This window comes from Gadus macrocephalus, chromosome 3 (assembly GCF_031168955.1).
Source record: "Gadus macrocephalus chromosome 3, ASM3116895v1".
Lineage (NCBI taxonomy): Eukaryota > Metazoa > Chordata > Actinopteri > Gadiformes > Gadidae > Gadus > Gadus macrocephalus.
In genome coordinates this window covers 19,027,185-19,050,250 of record NC_082384.1, presented here as the reverse complement: position 1 = coordinate 19,050,250, position 23,066 = coordinate 19,027,185, and the positions used below count along the sequence as shown (strand labels likewise).

The window sequence follows — 23,066 nt, the reverse complement described above, 5'->3', positions numbered from 1 at the left end:
TATCCTGTGCTTATGAATCAGTATTCCTCCCAAATGAAGTGAAACACACACACAGGGAGGGGGCAGCATTATTCAAATAATTTCTTTAATTTCAATGTTAGGTATTGTAGTATCATAAAGACTGTCTCCCACACCGAGGTAGAGACATTGCATGCAACACACATGAAGACCATCACAGATCACTCCCTTAAGCCTCTTCACAAGAGACACCCTCCTCCTTCCAATTCTCCCCCCCTCGACCTCTTGCATAGTTAACACTGAAATCCTCTATTTTTTTTATTCATTATAATAATTCTTACACCCCCCCCCCCCCCCCACACCTCATGCAGCTCCCACTGTTTCAAAAGAGACACGGAATAGAGATGGAGAGGGGCAACGCCACTTTGACAGAAAGAGGAGAACAGGAGTAGAGTAGAATATAAATAATCTTCAGTGGGTATACGGTGGTGGCCAAAGGGAGACAATACTAGGAGAAGTGGGAACCAAAATTACCTGAAGGGAAATATGAGAGGGTGGGGGGGTGATTAGAAGAGAAAAAAGGTACTGCAGATCTGAATTAGCTTAAAGCTTTCATCTGGTACTGTGCACCAAATGTTGACATTGTTTTAAACTGTACATGGCCCCTTATCTACCAATATATCTGGATCTATATCGATCAATCCATCGATATTGATATATTTATATATCAACACACACACATCATAAAAAAACAAGGTATGTAAAAAATAAAAGGAATCACCACAGAGATGTGTACATTACCATGAAGACCACCTCTATCTCTAATCTCATCTACATTTACACAAACACACTGATCATTCAGTTATTACACAGTCTTGTATAATACATATACAAGTATATATATATATTCATTTCATACAATCATAAAGATGTTCCATTTTGTTCAATACTCAGACAAAAGTGTTGCCAAACGTATTCTGCATTGCATTGCAAACATCTTGAGAGAGCCTTTCGGAGTGTATCAAACGTCTGACTCTTAGCGTGGACGTGTCAACTCTGACGCTTACCGATAAATTCAAGACACTGCGGTTTATCTAGGACAGCAAAAGCAAATTCTTAAGAGTTAACCGTTAACATGGCATGCATAGAAGAGCTGCACCACTGGGATTGCATCGGCCTTCATCACGTAACACACTGTAACACACAGTGCCAGACTGTGGAACAGATATTTGGGAGAACATTTATTGCATCAAGTTGGAAGACAAAACATGCTTAGAAGACTACGTATTTTTAATTTTTTTATGAATGAAATTAGGCATGATGTTATAAAATAACAAAGAATAACGACGGATTCCCAAAACATTCTTTGCCTCCACGGCCGGCCTGACCCCGTGTGTAAACATACGTGGCGCATCGATCGTGGAATGTTCATGACCCAACTCTGACTGCGGCCGAACAGAAGGAATCAAAGGGACACTGGCCACCGATCAATAGCACACGCAGTCACTCTGGCTCCTGATTGCTGGCCTTCTATTGAACTGACGGCCACAAGGTCCTGTGATTGCGAAGCGCACACACACAGACACACGTACCCCCTTTAATGTCAGGTCCAGTGATGCACATGGACCCTTCGATAGCCTCACCTCTGGCTGCCTTAAGTGACTAGCCGTGTGTGTGTATGTGCGTGTGCGCGTGTGTGTGTCCTTGAAAGAGGAATCTGCCGACGTGACCTTCGGAGACAGACGGGATGGGAGTAATGTCACGGCCGGGGGCGTGGGCGTGGAGGCGGGCGGTTAGACTTGGATGATGAACTCGGGGTTTGTGTAGGAGAAGCCCTGGAACTCCGTCTGGTCAAGGTTCATGATGAACAGCTTGTCCGTGGGGGTCAGCTCCACCGCCATCTTGGTGAACTCCTTGTCAAAGTTGCCCACGTCACGCCGGGATTTCTGGAGTGAAGAAACAGTGCAGGAAATGGGGGAGGGAAATGGGCAGGGAAAGGGGAGGGAGGAGGTAAAAGGAAGGGAGGGAGGACAATATGAAAGAGTGTTAGTATCATTAACGGTTGTCGGTTAAGAAAGGCAATAATGATGAAAAGAGGTCGAGAGTTGAGGGTATTTTTGATAATGATGTGAAACAAGGTGCTGTTTGCATAGACACCCACAGCGGAAGCCTCCCGGTCATAAAAAGCAAAAATACCTGCTTTGAAAAAGATCTACCCAGAGGCACTACAAAACATGGTAATTAACAAATTAATAAGGCACTCAGAAGTGCACAAGCACACATAAAACACACACACACACACACACACACACACACACACACACACACACACACACACACACACACACACACACACACACACACACACACACACACACACACACACACACACACACACACACACACACACACACACACACACACAAAGCAATAGACCTGTTGTACGGTTCAACAGCACAGACATAGAGCCAGGACAAACTCCCAGAAGAATGCGATAGAGACAGAGGAGTGCTCTGAAACAAGACAGCCAAACACTGCAGAACCGGTCAGGAAAGGACCGGACACATCTAGAAAGGAAGGGAAGCGACACACCTCAGGCAAGACACATGTATACGTAGAAGACACAGATGTACATCGAGGTTGACGTCCTACCTCCTCTTCTCCCTCTCTTTCTCTCTCTCCCCCAACAAGGCTTCCGTCTGTATAGAGGGTGGGGCTGGAAAGATTTCAAACCAAGCCCCTGGATCCATTTGAGGGCCTTATAGTTCTCCCCAAATGGGTGAAAATGTGTGTGTGTGTGTGTGTGTGTGTGTGTGTGTGTGTGTGTGTGTGTGTTGGTTCCATGGTCTACTGAGAGATCACGTAGTAAGACAAGGCAACACAGAACAAACTGGTAGGCACCATTGAGTATATTAGCAGTTTTCAGTCAAACAGCAGAATTAGACAATCCACAGTGACATCCCTGACTCTCATTCAAAAACCTCTCTCCCAGAATCTCTCTTGGATAGTCTTATCATACATTCCTTATTGTTAGATATATCGTCAACAACAACACCTTTAGCATCAGCACATGAGCACTTTCTAAATCATCTTAAAATCAAATTGCTTAATGACCCGAGCACAATCTACCATGTTCGTCGGTAAACATTGTGTGACAAAAAAGGCAGGGTCGTCATTTATCTTGCCGTGACTAATTAATATACCAGCTGAAAAAACAAAATTTGGACGTTGGTCGTCCACTGCGCTTCTCTGGCTATAAACGGACTCTGGACCGGACATGAAAACACACATCCAGCTCCGTCTTTAAAAATATTTCTGATGTACTTTACTCAACTATACCACTGTATTGTGTTATTTTTTGGACAAACAAGTTGCACTGAATCATTTGAAATGGCACAATATGTCCTTTTCTCACAGCTATGGCAGGCAAGTATTTTCCTCAATGTCCTAAGAAACAAAAATCTTTTATTTTTTGGCACAGTTGTAGATGCTTCTGAGGTTATAACTACAAACCATGTGTTGAAGAGTATTTCTCCAACATTAAAAGATTGTATCTAGTTAAATTTGTCACAATTTAGTCCTTTTTCACTTCCATTCTTTCTTAAAATTAACCAATATCTTTTGGACTGAGGACAATTTGTCTCATTCTTCAACCTTAAATCATAAACAAAACAGGGTTATATGGCAAATACTTTCAGTAACGATTGCAAAGACATTATTTGTCTTCAGTCATTGAACCCAGTGGCCCTGAACCGATTGCCCTCCCGACCGCAACAACCTCCATTTGTAGTCAAGTCATAACACAAATTAGCAAATATTTGTTAACACCACCACAATATTGATTCAACAGAACGTTCAAATCGGAGCAGTTTTTGGTCCTAAAAAAAAAAAAGAGGTTAACAGTACAAAGGAAAATGATAAGTACTTAAAGAACTGGGATACAAAATGTCGAGCTTTCACTTGTATGACCATTACACTTACACAGTATCAATGTTGAAGATGCGTCGGCATATTACACCATGAATATTAACGGTAGGTCTTCACAATCAGTTTACAACATGTCAATCGCGTCACTAAGACAGTTCAGGCACAGATCGGCCCTGAACGTTAACTAGTCTGAATTATCTTTTCCGAACAGGAGGACACCCAATACAGATGAACGTGCCACATGCATGCCGCAGAGTTGCTGGACTTCAAGTCAAAAGCCTAACTCCTGCACTTAATAATAAGGTTGGAAGAGCTTGATGATATGGTCTTAGCTCTCAGGGCAGCTTTTAAGCATCAAATAATTACTCACGGTAAACAGTGGCTTCCTAGCCTACTAGGAACATTTCCCTAAATATGTCGCGTTCCCCCCCCCCCCCCCCCCCCCCCCAACACCCTTGTAGGATATGATGTTTACACAGAAGAGGAGATCTGGCATGTTCGGTTCTACGTGTTGGTGAAATGTTCAACGGTTATTTTAAACCGTGTTGAGGCAGCCCGGACATGACATGAGGATGCTGGGCGGGGCGGGGCGGGGCAGGGGGGGGGGGGCGGGGGGGAGGGGGCCGGGCCGGGCCCTGATTGGTGGGATATGGTCAGTGACTCGTGAGGGAGAACTCGCAGTTAACAAATGAGAAGCCGTTGAATTCTTCCTGGTCCAGGTTGGCTATAAGCTCCTGGTCGGGGGGGGTCAGCACGGGGGGGTGGCGTGTGAAAAAACGGTCAAAGTTCTCCGCGTCACGCCCGCACTGCCATGGGGGGAAACAAAAGGAGAGACAAAAGAGAGAGCGAGAGAGAGCGAGATAGCGAGAGCGATGGAGAGACAGAAAAAGAGAGAGATATGAAGGGATGGCGTGAGTATGATGGGATGATGGATGGAACGAAAACAAACAAACAAGGGGGGGGGGGGGGGGAAGAGAGACCACTAAAACATGATATCAACCAATCAAAATCAGTCTCAGCAGAGACTGTGGATTTCCATTGGTCCATATGTGAGCCAATGGCGTATCAGTTTCATCATTGGTGACTGCAATTCTTGGAATTGGTTTCCTCTTGCAGTGACCAATGGCGGAAAAGAAGGTTGGGACTTGGGTCAAGGATGAGTGGATCTGTTTAACTTACCTGATGTCATGGAGCGTATACACATTATACAAAAAGCGCTATATACGTAATATTAGATAAAAAAAAAAAGATTCATAATTGTAATTGATCATCAGGATGCGTTTTTGTCACACTCACCGATTTAGGTTTGAATGGCGGCTGGACCTCCTTGTTCTCCAGCTTCTCCCAGTCGATGTAGCGGAAGAAGGCATGCTCCTTTATGTCCCTCTCGCCCTCCGGTCCACACCCCAGACGCTTCCCTGGGTGCTTGGTCATCAGCTGACACACACACACACACACACACACACACACACACACACACACACACACACACACACACACACACACACACACACACACACACACACACACACACACACACACACACACACACACACACACACACACACACAGTTATATATCAAAGTAATTGTGTTCACTGTGCATGTTAAAGCACTTGGTCAACTTTTATTCCATCCTGATCCCTGAGTTCACAAGATCAGCCTGGCCTCGATCCTGTTAAAACATAGAAAGGCTAGGACCAATCAGAACCTGGGTCAGGGAGGTTAGGTTCATGATAACCAAGGAATGCCACAGTCAGCCGAATTGCATTAATAATGCTGGCGACAAAAGTTTAAGGCTCGACTGAGCAATATGATCCAAAATAGACTGAATTATGATGTGAAGGGACTGAGAGAAATCTGCACTTTTGTCCGATGGGTTTTTCTTTCTACCAGGTTTGGCCAGATTTGCATTCATTTGCATTCAAAATTTGTATTTGTAATAGTTTTTCCGTTTTATTTTTCATGCGTCGCAGTTTGCATCTTTACCCCTTTGCAGATGGCGACGGCCTCTTTGGACATGGACTTGGGGTAGGACACATGGTGCTCCATGATGGACTGGAATAGCTCGTCCTCATCCTCTCCATCAAACGGCGGCTGGGAAGGGCCAAAGCGCACATCAACTCCAATGAGTTTACACGTACACCTTGACACAATTCCAAACAGTCTTAACAGACTAAAGATGACTTTATGAATCCATACATCGAACACACGCAACACACACACCTGTCCTGCAAGCATCTCGTAGAGCAGCACTCCAAACGCCCACCAGTCCACAGATCTCCCGTACGGCTGGTAGGCTATGATCTGAACATAGCAAAGCAGGGATACAGGATTTGTAGTCGCACACACGCACGCACACGCATGAATGAATTTGAATTAATCAAGCTTCCAATGCCACTCTAAGGCATAACAGTAGTTCTTGTCGTTAGATACACACACACACACACACACACACACACACACACACACACACACACACACACACACACACACACACACACACACACACACACACACACACACACACACACACACACACACACACACACACACACACACTTTAATCCAAATGAATGCAATTGCTCAACAAATACATTGATGTCTGTTTTGGGTCCACAAATATCCTGGACTAAAAAACGACGCAAACGGAGGGGCGAGTTCAGCAGAACACAAGCTCAGGCCCAGAGCCTCACCTCGGGGGCGATGTAGTCCGGTGTGCCGCAGAAGGTCTTGGTGGTGACCCCGTCCAGCATGTTCTCCTTGCACATGCCGAAGTCAGCAATCTTTATGTGTCCCTCCGAGTCCAGCATGACGTTGTCCAGCTTCAGGTCCCTGAGAAGAGGGGGATGCAAGTGTGTGTAGTTTGTAGGTGAACCCGCGACACCGGGCGTGGGCGTGGCCTGTGTGACGTTGGACTCACCGATAGACGATGCCTTTGGAGTGCAGGAAGAAAAGGCCGATGGCGATCTCGGCAGCGTAGAACCTTTAGGGCAACAGGAGAACGACTGGTTGCATTCGTGTACCCGTGTCAGGGTGAGCATGAATATGGTTTGCAAGCACATTTGCTTTCGATTCGTTTCGCATCGTCGAAGCACACAGAGCCCGTATTTCACTTCACGTTTGTAAAGCGACCAAAAAAATAGAACTGGGCGCTTATGTTCACCCAGGCTCTTAGCAGTGCCCCCAGAAGTTCAGCCATAACATAGTAGGACTAATGGATCCAAGATTCATATTCTCCCGCCGTGCCAGTGTGTGTCGGCATGTGCGCGCGTGCGTGTGGTACTTACACAGCGTGGGGCTCCTTGAACTTGCCCACCTGCTGGATCTGGTACATCAGGTCTCCACCGTTAATGTACTCCATCACAAAGTACAGCCGGTCCTAGGGGACGACAAACAAATAACCCAATACCAATCTTTATCTGTTCAAGACATTGTGCACTAAATTGTGTGTTCTGCAACAATCTGAACTACTATCAACTCGTTTATTAGCAGCTGCTTTTGACTAAGGAGACTTCACGCAGTTGCACGTCATCAAGGAGCAGGGTCTCTCTCAAGGATGGCTACAGGTTTGCGAGACAGGTTTGGTTTGGGGGGGGGACCCTGTTTTGGGGAAAGGGGGGGTCATCCCTACCATGGTCTGGAAGCAGGAGTGCAAATGGGTGAGGAAGGGTGGCTTCCCGGACAGGGCCAGCACCCTCTTCTCCACCATGGTGCACTCCACGTCGTCGTCCTGGATCACCACGTCCTTCTTCAGGATCTTGATGGCGTACAGCTCCTCTGCGCCCTTGCGCTCGGCTAGCATCACCTGGGGAGGAACGCAAAGCGCAGGGTGCTGTAGCTTCAGCTCATTCGTTTTTTTTCTCATCTGAATCCGTGATAATTAAGGCTGAACGATTTGGGGAAATAATCGAATTGCGATTATTTCGACCAATATTGCGATTGCGATTTTTCTTTTTTTAGAGTCTTTTAGAGACTTTTGTTTTGTATTATTCACTAAACAAGCATAACTCATTCTATGGTATGACCAACACAACATTGGAAGCGGTCAACATCTTTATTTAACTATTGAACTGTTAAATTATTTTTTATTTTTTATTTTAAATTGCAGGCTTTGCGATTTGAAAATCGCGTTCTATTACATTACAAGTCAAGTTAATTTGATAAATCGTTCAGCCCTAGTGCTTATCGGGCCTTGTTACCGACGTTTCAATTAGAGAACGAGTCACACATCTCAGAGTCCTCCACTAATGGATCTCATCGTAGCAGTGTGTCTGTGTATGGTGTGTCGGCTTGCACGTGACCCACCTTCCCGAAGCTGCCCTTGCCCAGCACCATGATGAAGGTGAAGTCAGACAGCTTGACGCGGTCCTGGTTTCCGTTGCTGTCGTACCTACACACCGAGGAAGAGGAGTCCCCCCCCCCACTGGACTTCCCTGGGCCCACCCGGGCCCTCTGTAGTAGGGACAGACGAGAAGGGTCATTGGATAGGCCCATAAAACACATATGGGCCTCAGGTCAACAGTTTGTGCGGTTGTTGAAGCTAATGTTGAAATATATAAATGGAGGTGCGATTATCACAATAATTATGGGGAATTCTACCCAATATCGCTTAATATTTAGATATGCTTATGAATTCAAAACACCGTTGTTAAAGGTGACATATTATACCACCAGGTGTGTGATAAGACGCTACAAGCTGTTTTGAAAATCTGCCTATGATGTCATGACATCATAGGTGGGCGTGTCCACCGCGATGTATGACGGATAGATGAGCAACGTTTGCTACAGTCCACTGGGTAGGCTGGTAGACTGATCTATCCAGCACACATCTAGGTGGACACGCCCACTTGTGATGTCAGATGAGGCCGATTTTCAAAATGGCTTGTAACGGCGAATCACACTCACACCTGGTGATATAATAAGTCACCTTTAAGAGTCTAACTGAGAGTCGTTACATAGAACTAGTTAACTAGTACAATGACGGCCCACCCCTTGTGAATATCTACAAACAAAAATCTCAAACCTCAAACTTTTGGCGTAGCTCCTCGTTTCCCTCTTCACCTTCTGGCTGCACGGGGACATTAAAATATTCTCCTTCCTCCTGTCCCAGGAGCTTGAACCTAGGAGTCACGTTCAGAGAAGACCGGAGTAGAACCCATGGTCAGGCGTGGTCGGGGAAATAGACATCATGGAGGTCCAGATGGTCCTGGCACAGCCTTCGCCACACAACCTCTTACCATCCATCTACTGCTTGTTTCTGGAGCTCTGAGATGCCGAAAGAGAGGGAGCCCATGAAGTCGTTTCTGCTGGTCAGGTCCCAGTCCCAGATCTCTACGGACAGCCGGCGGTCTTTGTCCGTATCTTTCAACTTGCTGTCGGGTGGATGAGGAGGATCAAAACAAATGGGTCAGAGGAACACATGTAGCAACAATCAGAATAGTATAGAAGATGAAGGGTGCATCAAGAGTTCTTGTTAAATGGTAGTTCAACCAAAAAACGTGATTTTTTTTCTTGTTTATTCGTTTTATTTTTAGTTCTGGCACCCATATTAAAACATTTTTGTGGTAGCATAAACTGCACTCGCTGAACACAAAACAAACTGGTACATAACGAAGCTAACACAGTCCTAGTTCCTCTGTGGAGGCGACCCAGAAATGAACGCGGTCGTAACGGACAAAGACAGAAATTGGGACAGGGTCAGTCCAATGTGCTCCAGTTACCTCAGAGCCTCTCTATACAGACGCAATTCTGAAAAACCCATGCCAAATATAAACCCGGCTCCTGTTTATTCATGAGCAGCTATAGCAACATCTTGGTCTGTTATAGTGGCTCTTTAAAGTGGATGGCCCCTGGGTTGAGTCACTGTGCCCCAGTTCTGGTAAACAGAAGACTCTGATAGTGATAACGAGGAGGAGGACTCACAAAATGAAGGTCTCGTTCCACGTTGGGTTGAGGCAGCATTTGATGGTCTTGGTTTTCTGCTTACTCTCGCTTTTGGGGTCTGGGATCAGCTTCAGCTTGACGTAGGGGTCTGACAGACCGTTGGGGTCCATGGGCACCAGATTCCTGGCCTCACCGACTGCAGGGGGGGGAGAGAGAGATTGGGGGAAGAGAGAGAGAGAGAGAGAGAGAGAGAGAGAGAGAGAGAGAGAGAGAGAGAGAGAGAGAGAGAGAGAGAGAGAGAGAGAGAGAGAGAGAGAGAGAGAGAGAGAGAGAGAGAGAGAGAGAGAGAGTGAAGATCAAAGAGATCATCACACGTTTCTCGTCTTGTCCACCGTCCCCCTACAGGACATGAGGCTGCTTCTAACTTGCTGTACAGGGTACAGCAAGTTAGGTACAGGGTACAGCAAGTAAGATACATATCAATCATACTAATCCTTTGCAGGAGTGTGTGCTTGCTATAACTACAGCTTTATGCAGTTCATCCTTTTTTGGAGCATGAGGAAGCTGGAGGGGAGTGGATCGGAGTGACAGGTAGAGGCAGAGAAAGCACCGCTAGAAATACAGAGGTCCTCTGCCCTACAGAGGTCCTCTGCCCTACAGAGGACCTCTGCCCTACAGAGGACCTCTGCCCTACAGAGGACCTCTGCCCTACAGAGGACCTCTGCCCTACAGAGGTCTTGTTCTAAGTGGAGCAATCGTTGGCCTATTGATTAACTAATGGACTTTTGAGTTTCATGCATACCTTTAAGAGGATAGTCTTAAAAGGCATCTCTGTCAATATCAAGACATTGTTTTGTATTCAGGAGAGGGCGAGAGCGAGAGAGCGAGAGATCTCTACCCGTGACAGTGAGAGCTTCCTCCACCATCTTGGCAGTGATGTAGATGCGTCCTCTCCTCTCCGTGTGGTCTGTTCCACACAGGCTGGGGACATTAGCCACACACCGCTTGTGGATGTTCATCATGCAGTCTGGGAAGATGGGAAAGAAAAGACAGACAAAACATGAGAATCGTTGAAAATCTCTTGGTGTGGTCAATACATTCGAACACATCTTTTTCACTTATGCATCAAGATAAGGGTTGTCCCATGTTATCATATTGTTATGATAGTTTTAAACATATCTATTACGAGTAGAGTAAATAAACATAGCAGAAAAGATTACGCTTAAATAAACAGGAAGAGAAATATAAATACATGTTTTATCCCCTATGCCCACTAGAGGGCAGAATGCTGCGATTATTGGCATTCCCTTTGAGGTGGGGAGGAGGGGGGGTTTATTTAGAAGAAAAAAAGCGACTTCCTCAAATTTAACAGTGAGCAGCTAAATATAGCGCTGTGCATTTTTATTGTAAATCCAGAGGAAAGAGGAAGCCCCACTGGCGCTTACAGAGCACAGAAAACGAGAGAGCTATTCCCGGGAATACATACTTAGTCATCAGTTACACGAGATACAAGAGAAGACGGAGGAGAGACAGAGGCTGTTGACGAGACATGGTGGTGGTGTGGTGGCGTTGTGGGGGGAGGGGGGTACATACGGTCACATTTCATGCCCTGGTGTAGCAAGCCATAGAGGAGAGAGCCACAGTGGTCGCAGAAGGTGGGACTGGAGTAGGTGTGGACTTTAAACTTGTGTTTACTACGAGGGTCCTGCAGAGGGAAGGTGGATAGTAGAGAGAGGGAGAGAACACAGGAGGAAGGAGAAGAGGGTAAAGTTCACCATAAAGCAGGTCGTTCAAGGCTGAATGGGCACAAATATTTGTGTGTTTAAGGCTCCTGCCAAGGGAGATGGGGGGGTTACACAAATTGACAAAGCGCAGCGATAAGGATATATCACATGACTAACGGCTGGGAGTTGCATCGCTGCCCCAATATTGCAATATATGTATGTGTCTGCGTGTGTCCCTCAAAGGGAAACTGGTTCATTAAGTTAAAGCAACCAGGCGGCAAAACTCAGAGGTCATAAAGTATTTGGTTTGTGCGTGCCTGTGGCTGCAAGTGTACCTGTGTGCCTGTGTGCCTGTGTGTGTGTGTGTGTGTGTGTGTGTGTGTGTGTGTGTGTGTGTGTGTGTGTGAGACACAAACAACAAGTGAAGGGAAGGACAAAGGCCGTGCTGATCTCACCATATTTATTAATATCAACATTCATCAGCACCGTGGTTAATTATTGGCTGCAAAATCTATATTTAACCTGAGCCACGGCAAAGGGGATTTTTATCCCTTTTTTTTGGATAGCCTATCCAAAAAAGATTTATGAAGCGAGAGTAAGATAATATATATGGTGACTAACATTTATATCGTGAATCTGACTAAAATCAGGGGTTAACTGATCCAAATCAGCCAGAGCCTACATTCATTTTCTCTTTTTTAGTTTCAATTCAACTTTCTATTCTGCTCATACTTCCTCAAAGTGAGATAGTCCTTACATGTACTCTCTTGAGTCACAACAGAAAGAGGGAACAAAAGACATTTGAGGTAAAGCATCAGACATCTATGTCAGACATCATTACTCCTCAGACTGAAAGAGTTTCTGTCAATTCATTAAGTTTCAATAGGGTATGGTCCCGAGACAAAAGGCACCTCAAATCCAACTGGTAGAATCCCTGGATAAATACAAAAATATATCAAATGTACCTACGCTTTCTGAGGAAACAGTAGCCCTGAATGCAAGCAGCTTACTGTTCTGATTCATTCTTGATTTAAGACATAGGCCAGGTGAAGAGATGATTCAGCTTATAGCGCTTATGTATATGGAAAAAAAACAGATGTTCCATAACCAGGTGACTGCCACAGGCTTAGATTGAAGGAAATAGGCCGTGTTTGCTGTTAAAGAAGTGATTACATGTAGGCCTCAATTCGTTCAATATTGTTGATGATTTATGTCAATTCTAGTCAGACACACATTAACTGAAGCAAACATCACGTGGCGAACAGTCTGCTCTTTCTAAGTGCTCCCATCTTGGCTCCACCCGGAGCCCTCCCTGAGAATTTGATATTATCTCATCGTGGACCCCGCTGCATCAGATAGTGCGGTGGTTGGTTGTTGCACATTTTACTTTGGTTACACACTAGCCATTTTACGAAAAACATTTTACATATTTAAGCTTTCCGATTTATTTTTTTACAATTTGATTGTCTATCAGTTTAGATTCGTATAACAAATCCAACAAGCTACCGCTTGTCATTGTGTTGTTTAAATGCCCTTAATTATGTTGAAATGGGTTGGTGAAGAGGGTGAAGTGGGTGGGAACAGGTGAGAATGTCAGGGCCTGTAGTAATTGCCACATAAATACATTGAGCCTAAGGCAACTTTGTCCCAGTTTGCTACCCAATGTTGAGGTTATCTTGGTCCATTCTGCCATGGGCCAGGTATGTACAATTGTATAGCTCCTTGAGACTTGAAACCTTATGGCAAAGTTTTGAGCAATAAGCCAGTGGTATGAGGATCAGGTCAAATCACGTTTTATACATCTTAGAAGTTCCTAGATCACAATGTGGTTCATACGGGTTAGTTCACCCTTTGTTAAAAGCATTGTGAAACAAGCCTGGGTGGCTAACTTGTGAAAATGTCCTGTTCACATTGCCAATTACTTCCAAATGATCCAAGGTTGTTTCAAAAGACTGGCATTAGATTAATTTGTTTGGCCATAATGCAGATACAAATAGTATGCACTATCAAAGATTGTGCATGTTTACAGTCAATCCAAAAGGATTCTGACATGGAAGACAGCATTGTAAGATTTGAAGTCTGTTGTCTGGTTGTGTTTAGTAAACTGCTCCTAGGCTTCCATAGTGTTTTGTTGGGACATGTCCCATTGGTGGGAATTGGATTTAGATCGGATTATCTTTCCTTCTCAAGATCAGTGCCAGAAAGACACTGCTCACGCAATTCCTGTTTGTGCACTATTCCCATCCAAAGTCTGCCCCATTCAAGTAGATGTAATGAAGGCGTTCACAGCTAAAATAAACACAGAAAAAGCTGTCAGACCGGCCAGCCAGAAACCATCATACCTAAGCAAATAAAATGGAAGTTCTCCTTCCCTGCCTTTAAAAAAAAAGAGGATGATTGCCATTTAAGAAGGTGTGGCAAGCTGTAAAAGGTTAAGGCTTTGTATGGCTTTTTCTTCAGTAGCACGTCTTTAAGGTAGCATGTCTTTAAGGTAGCATAACCTAATGGCTACAGCGAGATCAGCCCAGTTTGTGATGAATGGGAGCAGATAGAACGTTTGTTTTGATGATGCACTAGTCTTCTTCAATATTGCGGGCAAATGTCAATCCAAAATTGTTTTTTATATTTTTGTTATGGCATAGATAAGAAGTATGGGTTGATATGTATACTTGCACACTATAAATGGCAACACCAGTAAGAAGAGATGGATGGCTGGAAGTCCTCCTTGAACTCCTTAAGGAGTTCAAGGAGGATAAGGGCAATCTGACATCAAATTTCATCAGCAGAAGGGGCTGAGCCGTGGAAGAGGAGAAGCTCAAGTCCATTAAATGTACTGAATCTGGGCTTCAGGTTTTCATTTTGTAAGCATTCATAAGATAGCAAAATGCAAGACCGCACAACAAAACAAGAAAGAAGAACAAGTTTCGTTTCATTCATGCATTAAGCATCCAAGACCGAATGCCATTCTAAAAGAGGTTAGTGTTAAGATTGATGAATAAGTTGTGTTTCATTCATGCATTAAGTATCCAAGGCATAATTCCAATTGAAAAAAATAGGTTAGTTTTAAGACGGAGAAATATGTTGTGTTTCATTCATGCATCGAGTATCCAAAGCCATAATGAACAGAGGCGGTCGTCAAGACAGAAGAATAAGTTGTGTTTCCTTCACTTACGTCCGACGCAGGCCCCTTGTCTGCGCCCGGACAGGAGAAGGTGACGAACTCATGGCAGCGTTTATGGACCACGAAGCAACACACTGGGAGAGAACGGGAGAGGCAATCATAGGACATTTGACACACTTTTACATTTATTTTCAGGATCACCTTCAAATTAAAACACAAAACTACACACGGCATGTTGCTAGGACTCCTTCCCTATAACAAATTCTGAAATAGAATTTTATAAATTAAAGGTCCCATAATAATAATAATAATAATACATTTTATTTAGAGGCGCCTTTCAAGACACCCAAGGTCACCTTACAGAGCATATCAAAACAGAATAACACTCAAAAGAAAGGGGGGGACCTCACTAACCACCACCGATATGTAGCACCCACTTGGGTGATGCACGGCAACCAATCGGCACCAGAACGCTCACTACACACCAGCTTGAGGTGGAGAGTTAGGGATGAGGTGGAGAGTGAGGAAATTCCCAGTAACAATCCGTCCCAGAAACATAGAAGACAGTGTGGGGAGACAGGACGGAGAGACTGTCAGGCGCTTGTTCACGAAGAACCCGCGGCCCGCATTAAATAAGAAAGTTTCAAAGCTAAGACAAGAGGAAACGAGGGGGAAAAAAAAAATTGTCAATACCCCAAACTATGCTCCTATAAGGGGGGCACAGTGTAGGGATTAGCAAAAAAAAACCACCTAAAAAAAAACCACCTCAACACATAAGCATCACATGGCATGCTACTTTATGGATGCTTTGATATAGATATTGTTGGGCCCCTAACACAGTATTTGAAGACGTTCCCGAAATCCAGCCGTGGTGCAGAATTACAGCCACTACGAACCAGTCGCACATTGAGCTTTCCCCAAACGCGCCGTTTCGGTGTCGGTAGCTTTAATGCAAATGAGGAGGAGGGAGGCATGGCCAAGGAGGAGATTGGAGGTGTGGCCCTGAGCAGCTTGCGGCCATGGTACCATGCGCTCTGCTTACAGGGGATGTATCGCAGTGGCGAGGCGCACAAAGCCTTTGGCCGTGTTTTGTAAATATTCTAGAACACTCCAGGTGCTCCGGCGGGAGTCCTGGAGCTCTATATCTAAATAATATATTATACATGGATATCTATATCATATAATATATATTATCAAGGCCAAAAGCTGTGTGCGCCTCCAGACGATATTATGAATCTCAAACGACTGCGTCGGGATCACCAACGTCTCTAGTTCTTCCACATCCACATCAAACTGAAGTAGACTGAACCACGACATGGAGGAGGAAGGGATTGTTGCCCACGATTGTTGACCGCGATTGTCTCCCGCCGGAGACTCGCTGCCGAGTAACCACCGCCTCGGCAGTGGGAAGCGGAAGAGGGGCTCAAGCGGGAGACAATCGCGGGCAACGATCCCTTTCTCCTCCATGTCGTGGTTCATGTAGCCTACTTCAAGGAGTCAACGCCAAAGTTCCTTCTCTGGGCTGGCAAGGCAGAGAAAGGGGAGGTGGCATCTCCCCTTATGACGACATGCAGGGAAAATTCCAAAACGGCGCGTCTGAGCTTCGTTTTTTAAAAGCGGAGCAGAATGCTCCGCTTTTAAAAAACTTGTTTTACACCAAACAAAATTACTAGCTACCGGGGGGAGCATAAGTAGGCTAGGGGAACTCATTCTAATGTGAGAAAACCTCAGAAAGTGACATTTTCATTCCATGGGATCTTTGAAGTACATCATACAATGACCAATACCCAAATTGTTTGTAAATACATGTTTTCAATCAAAATCAATAGTAACATAAATTTGATCTGCAATGAGTATTAAGACGTTTAGCAGATGCTCAGACATGGTTAAATGACATTGATGTTCTGATACATGTCAGTAAGGAGCAGGTAAGACTCAGGCACTATACATCACAGGCGATGATATTGAACCTAGCACCATTTGCTTTACCTCTACACAACCTTGGAAAAAGGCTCCGGAGGCGTGGCACGTGAGAAGAAAGGGCCTGCACTAATCCTTGTGTCAATGTTCCACACAGATCACAGTCAGACCATTACTCATCCTTGGGGCTCAACCTCAACCAACAACACAGCAACAAAACACAAACGACAAACAATAAACAGAAACAATGACCAGAATACCCAGCCCAAGACGCTAACATAATGCAAACTGTGGAGAGGGTGACATTCATAGGGGTGTGATTATAGCGTTGTTCTTCCAGTATTCCAGGCTATAGGTTAGGAGTAACTGATACGGTGAGCACTGTCCGGGGGGGGGGGGTATTCCTGATAGGACGTCACGCATTCATCCTCACACATTCAGCTTTGTAACATCTCAGCCCACTGGAGCCCACCCAGCCACAGGTGACTAACTTCACTGCCAGTCGGTTTCTGAACGCGATAGTGAACATTGAACTGAACAGGTCTTATACGAGATTGTAGAAAGACAGTATTACAAGTGGATCGTCGTCTCCAGGCTGCCTTTGGTTTATAGTAAAACAAGATGTATGCATCAATCAGTTTGGACAGGATTCACGCTCTGGATCCTGAAGAGCAGCAAGTTATGGAAACTCAATGAAGGCAGAGTATAGAGAGACAAACACAAATATGTCTGTGTTCGTGTCAGAGTGTGTGCATACGTGTGTGTGTGTGTGTGTGTGGGGGAAGAGTAGGGGGCATAGCTGGGTTTGAGCCAGTGTGTGAAGGATGGAGGAATTAATTAAGTGTGTTGGCAGAAAGAGTAAACAGTAATGGCAAATAGAAGTGACGGGGGGAACAGCCATATAGCATAGAGGAAGAGGGCCAGACTTCAAAAACACGCTCATAAAACCATGATGTCATCCATACAGGACTACACACATTCCATTGACAAACAGGCTTAGTGACCTGCCAAGAAGGTAATTTGTCTGTTGCTTAGCAACCTGGCTATGGGAGGAGTCTAGTTATAGCGCCTTCAATGGACAGACAACATTATCAACAAATCAGATTGGATGAAGTCGCTGACAAGTTCACATGAATCATGTTCCACAATCCAACTTGCCATCTCAACACACGCACACGCACACACGAATTTGAATTTATCAAGCTTCCAATGCCACTCTAAGGCATAACTGTAGTTCTTGTCGTTAGATTGACGCATGGCCCGTCTAGCCCTGTCCCGCCCACTAATGTGCTAGATGATCAAATACACTTAAACGGTTTATCGTCAACCAAGCCTTGACACCCTCACCTTTGCAGTAAAGAATATTTCAATTTTCTGCAACGGATAAAACCACTTAACCTTAATGCATGCATTTTCTTCAAGTCTTTACATAATCCTTGGAAGACCATTTCTACCAACGTTTGTGTCCAACATGTGAGTAGCATTCAGTAAACTGCTTTGCTCTATCAGCAGGGCGAGATAATGCACACAGGGGAACATTATCTCTCAATTGAAATTCCATGAGTACAGTTGATTCAGCAAGCTTCTATCCACCACCACAGGCCCAGCGAGTCATCATGTTGACATGTCTATCAGCTTCTGGTTGCCCTTAAAAGTACATTTTGACCTTTGGGGACATTTGACTCTTATCGTGGAGTTTTCTCAGGCACAGTGATAAGGCGTGAGGAACCCCTCTTGAGCCCGTAGAGGCTTAGTCCCTGAGGGAGCTCTGCGGATCAAACATAGATTTTGTTCTATAAAAGGAATATGATACTTGTGAAGATGCTATTCCTTAAGCAGTATCTGTTGCTCATCCTCATTGAAAGGTTGGAGCATATGCTCATGTATAAACAACTATATTCCAAGGGAAAAACAGCTAGGCTAGACTACGCTTTTTTTTTTGCTACATCAGATAGCATAACTGCTGCATTTAATTGCGAGCAACACATCAGTGTCGTTTGTTTCCACAGAGGAAGACGGGACTTAAAAAGGAACTGCTGAGTTGAACACATTCTCTCGACAAATCAGAGCTCAGAGAGGCAGCAAAACAGGATGGTACTATGTTGCAAATTCAAAATCAAATCCAAGGGGGGTTGGAGGCATTTAACTACAATTACAACGGAAGCATTCAGTTGTAATTGTATATTCATATAATATACAATTACAGCTGAAGCACTTGGGCTGTAATTGTATCTTCATATATGCCGTTGTATTCCATGGGAATGGTCACATCAGGGAACATTCCCGAGTGCAGTCAGCTGAGCGTTATCTAGCTTATATCTAGCCCCGTCCCCGTCCGCCTGTCTGAACAGGAGGCTTGCGTCAGGCACACAGAGGCAGAGGAAGCCTCTCACCACTCACAGAGGTTAAACATAGTGTAATCGGGGAACTGAAAAATAAATGACCGTACTCGTGAGCCACCAGGCCATGCGTAGCAGAGGATATACGTAGTTCACACGTGGACCGTTCACAAATCTTCATTTCCATGCAGAATAAAGTCTTGCCACTTTATGTACCCCACTGAGATTGAGGGTTTTATCAATGATGGTTGCAGTATATTTAATGATGAAAAAAAACATAATGACGAAAAAAACTTAAATGGAATTTTTAACTGCCACATTAAGAGGTGGTTGACATACAGCATGTATTACTGGGGTTATTTTACTACAGGTTAAGATGCATGGATAAGCGTGCGGCCTTGGATAAGCAGGAAACTTGTTTTGGCCAAGCCACAGGTATGTCATCAAAGAATACTGATCAATATCTAAATATAACTGTCTGACCTGCTAATCAATAGCAGCGATACTATTTCAGTTGTTGTTTACTGCACAATCAATGGGCAGGATACTATTTCACCCACTGTCTGGCTTCGATCAATGCCTATGACACCTAACAGAAATTAAAGTGTATCGACGTAGCCGTTAATGATGACGATAGAAAAATACGTTTACCTGTAAAACATGTTGACTCGTGGCGTGTGGACACGCCAAGAGGATTTTTTTTAATCAAGCCAAGGTAAGTAAGGTTAGTATTGAATCATTATTTAGCTTTCAAATCTTTACAAAAAAAACAGGTACACCAAAGGTAATTTTAGCACACACCCACAAGGGTAGGCCACCAACTTTTGTCTCCAGTCACCACATGTCTGGAACCGTGGTTTTACATTCCACTGCCAGACAATGCAGTTGCATTTCTTACTCTGAAATACATCAAGCTTTTGCTCTCTCTCCCGTCCCTAAACTTGGTCAATTTACAAAAATGTGTTAGATTTCGTCTCGTTCTTCCGCGGATAGCAGGAGAACCAGACGAAACGAACATATTTGCGTTAGTTTTCGTCATACGCAGATTTTCTTCACACCAATTTTCTTGTTGTTCTCTATGTGATCAAGTAACTAACGAAGGTCGGTTATCCAGGCCTAATTGAAGGATGTACTTTGTGCCACTTGATGGTTTTTGGTGTTAGATATAGTCATTCTTCAATGAATAGTTCCTTGCCAGCCATATAATGAACCTAACGAGTAGCTTTTATAAAGTCAGTTTTTGTACTTGTCTGTTTTTTCCTCTACCTCTTGTATAATATAATGAGTCTACATATTAATTTTGTTACTTAATTATTGACACCCCCCAAACCTCAAAGATCCACTGTTGCATTATTGATGTTGATCCATTTACCCAACTGCATGTGTGGGCACATGTGTTGAATGTGCTAATGTGTTAATGTGCTAATAATCGGATGAATAAGGATTCGGCCTGCATGACTATCTACTCTCTGCACACACTCCCACCCACACCCACATGCACAGCAACAGAAGAGTTAATTCTGCTAACTATTGATGGGTTTCCTGCATCACCACAGAGATCTGTCTGCAACAGTCGCGTCTAAAGGGCGACAGAATGTCTTCACTGGGGGAAATCGGTGCGAAATCATTCCAATCATAACGCTTACTAAATGTCCAATGACCTGTTCACTACCACAGTCTGTTTTTTAGGAGCTCAGCCATTAAAAGGTTCACAACAGTACCAGCTGGTGACCTATTGTTTACGGTTTGAGACAAATCCAAATTAGAGGAAGGAATAGATACCGAAAGCAAAACATCGTCATAAAGTGAGGGCTATACAAACACAAAACACAAATGGCTTTTCTCTTGAAAGAAAAAAAGAGGGCCATTATGTTCATGCAAACAAGCCTCAATGGCACACGTGTTGAAATAAATCATCCATCCATCCTCTTCCACACCCCTCTCCTTTGGCTATAACGTAATCAGACATCCAAGGTGCTCATCCAAATTCAGTTGCATGCCCATCTGTCTCTGGCCTATGCAAGACTGCTCAACTTTCACCAGTCAGTTCTGCCCCTCTTGGATCTTCAATTATTCTGCAGCCGAGAATGTGAGAATGTTCTTGGAGAACATTCTCACTCTCGGAACAGTTTCTCTCTGCGTTCTATGCAGCCTTTCTCATGACAATATGGTGGACCACATCAACAGCCCTTAAATGGCTGGTCGCCCATATTTTTTTAATCACACTTTGAACATCCTCCCACACAACCATAGATAGTACAGACGTTTTGAAGTGAGCCATGCGCTTACCTTGGCACTGAAATCCTTGCTTTCCAAAGCCCCTGCAAAACAAATAGAGATGCTGTCAATTCAAATGCATACATTAAAATCACTGGACTCCCATTCACACACACACACCTTATATCTTTCTCTCAAACGCGCACACACACACTCTCCATGTATATCTCTCTCTCAGACGAACACACACCAGCTCAATCTCTCACACACACACACACACACACTCAATGTATATCTCTCTCACACGCACACACTCAATGTATATCTCTCTCACACGCACACACTCAATATATATCTCACACACACACACACACACACACACACACACACACACACACACACACACACACACACACACACACACACACACACACACACACACACACAGCTGTTGCCGCAACAGTGGGGCCTGTGTCTTGAACTGCATTCCTTCACCTGTCCTACTACACCAGAGGTGGATATCGGGTGGATGTGGCACCAAAAAAAACATGCAGCACAACGGCGGCTCTGCGGCAACCGATACACATCGCCCACAGGGCCGGGATATTGTCGCATTGTACAACATGAGGGCACGGCACATCACAGCCTATGCTACAATGTGACCGAGCTGTGCCTGTGTGTACGCCCGTGGAGGGCCTCTGAAACATCCGCAGCAGCAAGTGAATCACCTGTGTCCTGCGGTCTCTATAGCGTTTCCACACGGAGACACCACCGCGTCGGTTGCTCACCCAATTATACACACTCAATCGCGCGCGCGCGCGCGCGTTCCACAGACACACTCACCATATAAAGTCTGTGCAGTGGCTGCAAAAGGTAGGCTGCTTAAAGAAGCGCGCGATGAACTTGTGGTTCTTGACTTCGTGCACGTTCTTCTGTCGAAGGGCTCCCTGTCGGGCGAAGCCGCGCGCGCTCTCCGGTGCCTCTCCGTCGTCGCTGCTTGGGTCAGCCATCTTAACGACGAAGAAGCGACGGTTTAGATGGAGAGAGGGAGAAAAAACTGTGCGAGGGACGGACTGCCAGCGAGAATGCGTTGCCGTGTAGGTGCCCCCTCCTCCTATCCTCCACCCCGCTGGCCGCAAGAATGTCAGCCGGGTTCCCGGTTGTCGCGCTACGTCCAAATCGCGATGCTGCTGCTGTTGCTGCTGCTGCTGCTGCTGTTGCTGCTTCCGGCTGCTCCACGCGCCGCTTACCTGCTTCCCTGTTTGCTACACTGTGTTGCTTTTTTTTGCTCTCTCTCTGTGTCTCTCGGTCTGTGTATGTAGGCCTATGTGTCTCCCTCTTTCTCTCGCTCTCTGTCTGTGTGTGCGTCTCTCTCTCTCTCCCTCTCTCCCTCTCTCTCTCTCTCACACACATATTTGATATCCATTTGAAGGGTGATCTATCCAATTAACCATCTATCACCTTACGTATTCTATTTCACATGTAAATAATATAAACGGTTATTAAAAGACTGCATCGGTATGTTTAACGACAAGGGGCATGCTTTTGGACAGTAAGGGGGCATTTATGTCTTCCCAACTGCAAGGCTCTAAAGCAATAAAGATGAAGACATTTAGGCGTACTTTGGCTAAACAATCTGACAGTAACAGCAGACCAAATCAGGACGAGTCCAATTGGTCTTGGTTGGACAGAACACGCCGGCAGATGGTCTCCTTTAGCTGCGGTCTGTGTTGGAAGTTGCGCCAAAGAATTGTGGCATGTCAAAGAACTGACATATCTCTGACAAGCTCTTGTTGTGTTTATGTTATGCTTTTAATATCGTATATTTTGTCATCCATAAGATGGTATTAAAAGTGTTTATTATATTCGATATTGTGGTATTAATATATTATAATATAATATGGTATGATGTAGGCCTATGTTTATTTACCTCCACTGGATGGGTTAAGATGCCGTTTACTCAAACGCAATTACT

General features: G+C 44.7%; 2 protein-coding genes across 3 annotated transcripts in view; one reads left to right on the top strand and one right to left on the bottom strand.

Annotated features, from left to right (window-relative positions):
- The window catches only part of si:dkeyp-9d4.3 (caskin-2), a 113,937-nt gene that overhangs the window by 57,861 nt on the left and 33,010 nt on the right, over nucleotides 1-23,066 (top strand). The window lies entirely within an intron of this gene.
- LOC132453491 (protein kinase C beta type) lies at nucleotides 69-22,468 on the bottom strand. Of its 2 annotated transcripts, none has more exons than XM_060046372.1 (17): nucleotides 21,935-22,468; nucleotides 21,164-21,195; nucleotides 14,667-14,749; nucleotides 11,364-11,475; nucleotides 10,669-10,797; nucleotides 9,810-9,966; nucleotides 9,125-9,259; nucleotides 8,911-9,007; nucleotides 8,193-8,339; nucleotides 7,519-7,692; nucleotides 7,175-7,266; nucleotides 6,808-6,870; nucleotides 6,581-6,719; nucleotides 6,111-6,191; nucleotides 5,874-5,981; nucleotides 5,182-5,322; nucleotides 69-1,904 (listed from the first exon to the last, which is right to left on the bottom strand). In XM_060046372.1, exons 1-17 carry the CDS (start codon nucleotides 22,099-22,101, stop codon nucleotides 1,752-1,754), a joined length of 2,010 nt encoding a protein of 669 aa, XP_059902355.1. In that variant the 5' UTR covers nucleotides 22,102-22,468; the 3' UTR covers nucleotides 69-1,751. The 2 variants fall into 2 exon arrangements, with proteins under 2 accessions (XP_059902355.1, XP_059902354.1); XM_060046371.1 differs by lacking the exon at nucleotides 69-1,904 and adding an exon at nucleotides 2,850-4,691 and having other exon boundaries at nucleotides 21,935-22,467.